At 40.1% G+C, this 10,411-nt stretch overlaps 1 protein-coding gene across 2 annotated transcripts in view; it reads right to left on the bottom strand.

Annotated features, from left to right (window-relative positions):
* Nucleotides 1-8,896, bottom strand: part of LOC128689166 (uncharacterized) — a 175,548-nt gene extending 166,652 nt beyond the window's left edge. For both annotated transcript variants that reach the window (XM_070087371.1, XM_070087373.1), the window contains exon 1: nt 8,593-8,896. In XM_070087371.1, coding sequence (XP_069943472.1) covers nt 8,593-8,649 — 57 coding nt within the window. In that variant the 5' untranslated portion in view covers nt 8,650-8,896. The remainder of the gene's footprint in view (nt 1-8,592) is intronic.
* Nucleotides 8,897-10,411: the final 1,515 nt, after the last annotated feature.

Consider the following 10,411-nt stretch of genomic DNA (forward strand, 5'->3'; position numbering starts at 1 on the left):
TAAGTGCCAAGTTAGAGGATGATGGTGTGCCATTCTGATTTTATTCAATAAACACCCTACCACTCACCTCTCACACATTAATACAGTGGACCCCCGGTATTCGATATTAATCCGTTCCTGAGAGCACATCAAATACCGAAAATATCGAAAAGCGAATCAATTTTCCCCATGAGAAATAATGGAAATCAAATTAATCCGTGCAAGACACCCAAAAGTATGAAAAAAAAATATTTTACCACATGAAATATTAAGTCTAATGCAATAGAATAATTACAATAACAACAATAACAATAGAATAATAACAATAGAATAATTGACACTTACCTTTAATGAAGATCTAGTGATGATTGATGGGATGGGAGGAGGGGAGAGTGTGGATGGTGTTAGTGTTTAGAAGGGGAATCCCCTTCCATTAGGACTTGAGGTAGCAAGTCCTTTTCTGGGGTTACTTCCCTTCTTCTTTTAATGCCACTAGGACCAGCTTGAGAGTCACTGGACCTCTGTCGCACAACAAATCTGTCCATAGAGCTCTGTACCTCCCGTTCCTTTACGATTTGTCTAAAATGGGCCACAACATTGTCATTGTAATAGTCACCAGCACGGCTTGCAATGGCTGTGTTAAGGTGATTTTCATCCATAAAGGTTTGCAGTTCAACCCACTGTGCACACATTTCCTTAATTTTTGAAGAAGGCACAATGGATTCCACAACTGGCATAGGCTTCTCAGGGTTAGCCCCAAACCCTTCAAAATCTTTCTTAATTTCCATACTAATTCTCACACTTTTTACCACAGGGTTGGCACTAGAAGCTTTCTTGGGGCCCATGGTGACTTATTTTGCAGAAACAAGCGCCAAAAACAGTGATGATATGGAATGTACCGAATGTATCCTTAGATGCACGCACACTGGCTGGCTTGTAAACATTGACACACATGGGGCAGTTCAGGCCACACGTGGACACGTCTCGTACGAATCGCATCGAATACCGAGGCGAAATTTCTGCGTTAAAATGCATCGAATACCGGATTTATCGAATACCGATGCCATCGAATACCGGGGGTCCACTGTATTAATATTTTAAGGCAAGTAATAAGTGTACTCTGTGTGTATCTTACCTTTTATTGTGTTTTTAATGCCTATTTCTATTGCTAACTTAATATAAGTTAGTGAAAACTTGTTGTCTGGCATTTATTGCATATTTTATATGTGCTCTTGATAATAATACTTGTGGACCTGTGTGGTAGCTGGGTGGAGGGACAACATTACGTTTTCTCTGCACAGCCATCAGAGAAAACGTGTATGAATCTGCGTTTGGCCCAGCCACTCCCCCACTCTGCTTTTGTTTACAATTTTCGGCATGAATTATTCATTACTTCTCACTTCGTTTATGATGGCATCTAAAGGTAGTTGTTAGAAATTATTAAATTCAGTGAACAAGGTATGTCGATGTTAATAATATGGCTCTGGGCCACAGTGTAGGTAGCCAGTAGGTGTAGCCCAGGCGGGCTACACCTGCCGGCTACCTTTACTGACTTCCTACAAATAAATACTACTCACCTCTCTTCCTATATTAAGACTACACACATTGTAAGGTAAATAATGAGTGTACTGTATGTGTATTTTACCTCTCTGGGATGTTTTAAATATTGTATATTAAGTATGAGACAGGGAGCCAGGGCTACCTACACCTGGGCTACCTGCACCTGACTTCCTACAAACAAGTACTACTCACCTCTCTCCCTACATTAAGATTACAAATACTTTAAGATAAGTAATGAATGTACTGTGAATGTATTTTACTTTGTGTGTTTTTAATGCCTAGTTCTATTACTAACTTAATATAATTTAGTGTAAACTTATTGTCTGGCATTTATATGCATTTATAAATGGAAAAAATGGCGTTCTGCCTTCCAGCGATGTCTGCTTTCCGGCGACAGCCTGGAACCTAACCCGCCATATAAGTGGCCCTACTGTACCACGAGAATGACGTCAAAAATTATTCTCAGTAGAAGTATTGGTTGGAACTATTTCTACAGATGTAGGTGGAGAGAGAATCATCCTCTTGTGTTGAATAAAACATGACAATTGCTAAAGATATATCTAGGTATAATTACTGTATTCACATTTTTTATATTAAAATCAGGGGAAAGCACTAAACACATAGGGGTCACAGCACATGTGGAATGGAAGGCAATCAGGTTCAATTCATAAGGAAGGACAGGATCAAAAGCCCCACACTGGCACCTTTCTTGAGGGGGATATCGTCACAAAAATTGTAAACCTGGATGTACCTAGACATTGTGGCTATTTTTTATTGTAGGCATTATGCTATGTTAAAGGTATTTAGGCTTTATGATTGTTTTTATGGATAATGTACTAAAGCTAGGTTAGGATGATTAGACAAAGTTAAGTAAAGTAGTGCTACTTCTGCAGACTAAGCGAACCTAAGATTCATGTTATTACGTTGACAATTATTATTATAATCAAGAAGAAACACTAAGCCCATATGAGTCATACAGCACATGGGAAATGGAAGTAATCAGGTTAGATCCAAGGGAAGAGGATAGAGACACTGCTTTGGGCCAGCAGCCCCTCACTTGAATCAAGGCACCTTCCTTGAGGAGTTACATTGCCGAACTCTTTAATACACTACAGTGGACTCTCGCCTAACGAACGCATCACATAACATTAAATCTGCCTAACAAAGTGTTTGAGCGTAAAAATTTTGCCCTGCCTAACGATAAAAAACTCGCCCAACGTGATTCGTCCGGAACCTGTCCACGCTGCCCCATGAGTGCCAGTGTTTACAAGCCAGCCAGTGCGGTCGCATCTACGCATACATTCGGTACACTTCACAATATCCCAGTGTTTTTAGTGCTTGTAACTGCAAAATAAGTCACCATGGATCCCAAGAAAGCTTCTAGTGCCAACCCTGTGGTAAATAGGGTGAGAATTAGTATGGAATTGAAAAAAGAGATTAAGGAAATGTGTGCAAAGTGGGTTGAACTGCAAACCTTTATGGATGAAAATCACCCTAACACAGCTATTGCAAGCCGTGCTGGTGACTATTACAATGACAATATTGTGGCCCATTTTAGGCAAATCTTAAAGGAACGCATGGTACAGAGCTCTATGGACTGATCTGTTGTGCAACAGAGGTCCAGTGATTCTCAAGCTGGTCCTAGTGGCGTTAAAAGAAGGGAAGTAGCCCCAGAAAAGGACTTGCTACCTCAAGTCCACATGGAAGGGGATTCCCCTTTCAAACAACAATAACTTCCACCATTTCCCCTCCTCCCATCCCATCAATTGTCACCAGAACTTCAATAAAGGTAAGTGTCATGTATTCTTTATTTAGTACAGTAGTAATTGTGCATGTCTTCTTTTTGGGTGTATGAAAATGTATATTTCATGTGGTAAAAAATTTTTTCATACTTTGGGGTGTCATGAACGGATTAATTTGATTTCCATTATTTCTTAAGGGGAAAATTAATTCGGCTAACGATAATTTTGGCTAACGATGAGCTCTCAGGAGCGGATTAAACCCTTTGTCGGGTAGAGGCAGGTTTGACTGCCTTTAAACACGTGCACCATTACGCGTGTCATCCTACTCGCACCGCGCATCTGGATTCCCGTTCTTTAATTCAGACCAATCACAAGCCTTCCCTGAGTCGCTTCAGATAAGTGGTGATGGCGTTTGCCGGCTTCCCATTGGTTGAGAGAACAAAATGTAAACACTTCTGGCTTGGCGTCACCCAGAGTGGGTTTTTTCCATCCATTTTTACCCTCTACAATGTCGGTAAGTACTGATTGTTGTGTTTAGTGTGTACATGAATAGTTTAGGCATATTTTGATATATACATAAAGTCTGTGTGAAGCATAATGTGAGTGTAGCATGCAGTTGAAAAAAGTGCAACAAAAGAAGGGCAGTCAGGACTGCCTCTGCCCGAGTAGCGACATAGTCCACTTTCAGTAAAATAAATATTTATAAAAAAAATTCTACTGCATATATGAATTCGGTAGTAGTCTGGATGTATACAGAACGTTTTTATTGTCCTTCCAGATCAATGAGAAATTGTTTTATGGGGAGCCCTCCAATACCAGGTCAAAATATGTCTGCATTTTGGATGACAGTGACTCAGAACCAGAGGTAGATGACCCTGAATTGCTTGATAGCGGCGATGAATACTTGCCACTGGATGCAGAGGTGTCAAGTGATGATGAGGAGGAAGAAAGGCCAGCCAAAAAGCAGAAATTAGTCAAGAAAAAGAGGCATTACGATCGAGGAGTACCCTGATGAGGAACATACTTATGACGATCTTGCTCTTCAAGTTGAACCCAAGTGGTCCCAGGTTGACCTCCAAAATGACCCTTTGCTTCATAGACTTCCATTCTAGCAATTAGTAATATACAATGATTGCTCTTCCTCATGAATCTCAGGAATATGGGACTTGAAAGTTTTATCCCTTTGCAATGTGTTCTTGTTGCTATTTCTTTCATTTTTATATTTTTCTAATACTTACAAAATGTTTTGATACAAGTTCCATTGATGTTTTTGATATTGTATGTTTGTATAATAAATTTTAAAAATAGTTATTGGGTGTTTTATTAACAATTGCAAGTTTGCAACATTGAAATTTATACTCCCTATTTCAGGCATGGGCGAGTTTAACTGCCTTTCGCAGATTAGCAATTGCTCGGAAACTAACCATCAGAATTCCATTTATATGGCCTCATTCATCTTATATTGAGGTACTCTATCCACTCTAAAGGAGTTAAGTGTGAAATTCCATTATATCAGACATTGCCTGACAAAGGATTAATATCGTTAGGCGAGGGTACACTGTATTTCAAAGGCTGTTATGAATTCACCTAGACATTTTAGCTACACTTTAAGGGTAAATTTACAATACGATAAGAGATAAGATGAAATTTTGTTCGGGTTTTTAAGCTGGAGAGCTAGCCACACAGGATAACCCAATAAAATCTGTGCGTCATCAGGGACTCCATTGGAGTCCTTTAATGCTCTCCCCAGGATGCGACCCACAACAGTCAACTAACACCCAGGTACCTACTTACTGCTAGGTGAACAGGGTCAGCAGGTGTATGGAAACATGCCCAACGTTTGACCTGTGCCGAGGAGCGATCCCCGGTCCCTCAGTGTGTGAGCTGAGGATGCTATCAACCGAGAGAAAGCATAGAGTAAGGAAGTTAGTTTCACTATACATTAACAATCACTCTGCTAAGTACTTCCATAGCCAGAGCTGTACAATCACCAACATAATAGTTTATTTACTTTAAGAATTACATTTTATCAAACAAAATACTGTAGCAATTAGCATAAATATTTAATTGACACTACTGAGCTACCCTAGGTTTATTTACACATAAGTTATTCTATAATTTTTAAAATCTTTGTGTGTACTGAATCTGAATAAAAACTTACCTGTACTTATTAACCCGTAAACAGTCCAAACGTATATATATACATTTTTACCGCTAGTCCCCCAAACGTATATATACGTTTTATTTGTCATGCATTCAACATTGCCACGATAAGCCTGAGTAGCCCAGACATGAGAGAATGGGTGTGCGCACTCACTGTGTGCCATATTAAAATAACTAGGGATGCCTAGGTACCATATGCTCTTTTTTCCTATTAAAACAGTTTTTTTTCTCTCAAAAAATTTGGGGCACTACGGGAGAGAACGTATATATACGTTTGGACCGTTTATGGGTTAACAAGATAAGACATAAAAAACTACAGCATTTGCACTTACTGAAAAAACTTATTCCCTAATTACTGTACAAGGTAAGTTATCATTAATGTTACTGGATACCCTATGCTTATCCTCTGGGCGGTAGCTAATTATTGCTATTATTATTATTGTTATTATTATTAAATTCAATGAGGAGCACTAAACTCACTGGAGTTATACAGCACCTGGGGAATGAAAACTAAATAGGTTAGATCCAAAGAAAGGGAAGAGAATTCCATTTCCTTCTGTCTAACGTAAACTCTGCTCTCAAATTCTTCCTAGATAGCTGCAACATAACTCAAAAGCATAATATAAGACACGAAAATCTCTTTAATATCCCACATATCTGACTCAACCTGAGTAAAAACTCAATGTGTATAAAAGGCACTAAAGTCTGGAAAACTCTGCATGAAGATTCCAAAGGTTCCGTGTGTGCCAACTGCTTCAAAGCACTTCCTCATTTTATTGTGACTCTTGACAGCAATATACCAATACCTCATTCCAAGTATCTACCTCCACATCCACCACCATCAAAGACATTATCAGTAATAGACAAGACAAGCTTCAATCTCTGCAGGGGTATGCATAATCCCTTGTAATGACTGCAGCAAATTATACCTGAGCGAAACATGTCAAACAAATCTTGAAACCTTGTTTTCCTCCAATTTCATCTCTATACATGTACTTCTTGTATCAGTTTGTTCTTTCTACTCACATATACATACAGCCTCTCCTCACTTAACGATGGAGTTCCATTCCTAAGACCAAGTCAGTAAACGAATTCATCACTAAGCAAGGAGCATAGGGGCTCTGGTGGCCTGGTGGTTAAAGCTCTCGCTTCACATGGCGAGGGTCTGGGTTCGATTCCCAGCCAGGGTAGAAACACTGGGCGTGTTACTTTACACCTGTTGTCTATGTTCACCCATCAGTAAAATGGGTACCTGGGTGTTAGTCGACTGGTGTGGGTCGCATCCTGGGACACTGACCTAATTTGCCCGAAATGCTCAGCATAACAAGGGGCTTTCTATATAGTAGTATGTCACTGACGTCAGCTAGGCCTGTATTCCTTGTACCTGGAGTTTACCTGGAGAGAGTTCCGGGGGTCAACGCCCCTGCGGCCCGGTCTGTGACCAGGTCTCCTGGTGGATCAGAGCCTGATCAACCAGGCTGTTGCTGCTGGCTGCACGCAAACCAACGTACGAGCCACAGTCCGGCTGATCAGGAACTGACTTTAGGTGCTTGTCCAGTGCCAGCTTGAAGACTGCCAGGGGTCTGTTGGTAATCCCCCTTATGTGTGCTGGGAGGCAGTTGAATAGTCTCGGGTCCCTGACACTTATTGTATGGTCTCTTAACGTGCTAGTGACACCCCTGCTTTTCATTGGGGGGATGGTGCATCGTCTGCCAAGTCTTTTGCTTTCCTAATGAGTGATTTTCGTGTGCAAGTTTGGTACTAGTACTACAAGTACACGTACTTGTAGCAAATAAAGATATATTATTATTATTATACGTACTATAATGGTAGTGGGTTTGTGTTAACCATCTTTGATATTGTTTTAATGTCACCTTTGCAACATTTATAACATTTTAAGTATATTTTTAAATGTTTATACAGCAATGTACTGTATATTGTAATAAACAGAACAAAGGAAATCAGCTCTAATATACATTATTGAGATTTACACACTGGTCAGGGAGCCCATCGTAAGTCCCAGTCACTGGTAAACGAGTATGTCACAAAGTGAGGAGAGGCTGCATTATACAATATGCTGCGATCCCTTCTTTGATAGTTGCTGTACTGATAATTTTACATATAGCATTACCTCTGTCTATATTTCTTGTATCCATATCTGCAGAAACAATTCTCAGAGAACTTATACTTCATCATGCTCTTTTGTTTGTAACTTAACTAATACCACTCACCCAATTACAACTCAACAATTATATTTCTTATTTTGTTATTTTACGAATTAAATTGAAAATTTTTATCTATTTTTAAGTTCCAATTTAAAATCACTCTTAATAAAATATATATATATTTTTTAACACAGATGCCAAGGTAGGGTGACCCTAAAAAGAGGAAATACTCTCACCATCACTTTCACCATCACTCTCACCATCACTCTCACCATCACTCTCACCATCACTGTCTTGCCTGAGGTGTGCTGATGCTAGTTCAGATGCTCCTCCAAACTGCAGTATCAACACCCTCCTTCAGAGTGCAGGTCGCCCTGTACTTCCTACCTCCAGGACTCAAGTCCAGGTAACCTGTTTCCCTCAAAACCTTCATAAACAGCACATCAAGGCACAAAAAATCACTTTCCTGCACTCACTGCTATCTAACACTCTCACACACCATCTTGGATGGCCAAGGCACTCCAATAAAAAAAAAAACTATGTAAATTTTAAGTACAGCATAGTCTAAGTTTTGTCCAAAATTCTCTGCATCAAATGGCTCTTCAGATTAGTGTGTTTTGTTCCGTAATTTTTAAATGAAGATTTGCATTTATATCAAGAACCTTTTACACTGAAGAGGAAGGTAGTAATAAGAACTACCCGGATACCACTGTAACCTTCCCATTCCGCCCTGTTTATGAAATCAGGAAGTGCAAAAATAAATGACTAAGTGAATTAAAAAAAATATTTAAAATAGTGAGAAGTACCAATGGATGATAGATGAAGATGTCTACTACAAGATAACATCCCGGGCTCATACACTCTCACACGCTCAAATAAACAGACGAAATGTGAAACATGTTATCAATTCTCTGCTTCCCTTTGGTTTAACACCCCTGAAACATGACTACCGAGAGCAGAGTGTGGCTCCTGGAGGCTCTTACCTGGAATTCATCATCGGAGGATCCAGAGTCAAGCTGTATCACGTCGTTTGCCGCCATTGTTATATTTGTAAACACGGAGTAGGATGAACGTGTACGAGTCCCTCAAACTTACATTACTTTCTTACTCCACCACACATCTCACACTCCTCTCAACACATACGTCCGTATTTATCTACAGAATGGCTATTTTACTATATAATTTATATTTATTTCTTCATCTTTTAGATATAATTTACGTGCATAGTTCAGTTTGCTGGAGATGAGATGATACAGGTGGTTTTTAATGAGCGTGTCATCGTGTGCTGTTCTGCTGCAACTTAAGAGAGAGAGATATATTATAGAGGATTTGGCAATATAAACACAAATGCAGTATAATGTGATCCTTTATTGACTACGTTTCGCCCACACAGTGGGCTTTTTCAAGTCACATTATACTGCATTTGTGTTTATATTGCCATTGTGTCGGTATTTTATACCATTTATTTCCATAGAGGATTTACCAGTGTGTAAGAAAACTCCAGACGCTGAAATTATTCTCGAGTTGCATAAAAGGTATCCATATATTGTGGTTTATCTAATCACGTGATAAAGAATATTTATGCGTTTATTGAACTTTTTTTTTTTTTTACGAAACTATACACAAATAACCCGCACGTAAAAGAGAGAAGCTTACGACGACGTTTCGGTCAGACTTAGACCATTGACAAAGTCACACTAACCAGAGGTGGAGCAGGACGGCTATATATAGGCAGGAAGAGGTGGTGGTAGTAGTAGTACAAGAATTGTATATAATACCGACAAGATGAAATTAAGATACATGCACAACACCCGGGCATCCCCATCGTAGACGTTTCGCCATCCAGCCAGCCACTGGATGGCGAAACGTCCACAACGAAGACAACCAGACGCCGCACATGTGTCTTAATTTCACCAGTAGTTGTAGTAGAAGAAGAGGTAGTAGAAGTGGGAAATAAGAATGACGAGCCAGTCAGATACAAAGGAAGGGGAGCACTGCAAGAGAGCTAGATGCCCACAGAGGGAGAGCAAGCGCACAGAGGTGCGTGAAAGGGAAAGTGGTGAAATAAATGAAGGAACAGAAACACGAGACAGGAGAGAGAAAGACAACCCAGAGGAGAAAAGGAAAGAGGAAGAAGAAGAAAAAGAAAAAATGAGGATTCAGGTTAAGTCACGGGTGTTCTGAAGTTTGGAGCATTTTACATTGTAGTGGGAGAGGAAGGCATCTACAGAGACGAAGCCAGGGCTAAGGTTCATACAAGGAAAGTTGTGTATTAGAGAGGATTCAACTAGACGGCGACTGTGAAAATTTGTGTGGACTGCCTCCAAGTGAGTCGCCTACCCTGGCAATCTCTGTTGACACCGAGCTCTGAGGTGGGTACCTCAGCCTCACAAGTGGCTTATAGAACAGATTTTTCACAAATGATTGGTATTGCAAGAAACTTTGCCTGCATGCACGTGTAAAGGACTAACTTACTTGGTGTTGCAGCATATATCCTGATCTTCAACTTCCTAAGCCTAGCTTTAGCCCCTTTGGACTTCCCCTTGGGAACCACATGCAACCGGGAGCATTAATTCCTGCAATATTCAATCGTTATTAGTGTCCTGCCTGCACCTCAGAAATTCCTATATCCAAGAGGGTATGTATCCCCTAGTATAACTATGCAGACTCAGACGCTAGCTTCAAACGGCTCTGAGACGCTGGTACTTACTGGGCATGCTCTCTCTCTGTAGCACACCGAGCCCACAGTAACTCAACCCACAATCTCCTAAGTCACTGGCCAGATCCTACGGGAAAAGGTGA

The sequence above is a fragment of the Cherax quadricarinatus genome, chromosome 21 (genome assembly GCF_038502225.1).
Source record: "Cherax quadricarinatus isolate ZL_2023a chromosome 21, ASM3850222v1, whole genome shotgun sequence".
Lineage (NCBI taxonomy): Eukaryota > Metazoa > Arthropoda > Malacostraca > Decapoda > Parastacidae > Cherax > Cherax quadricarinatus.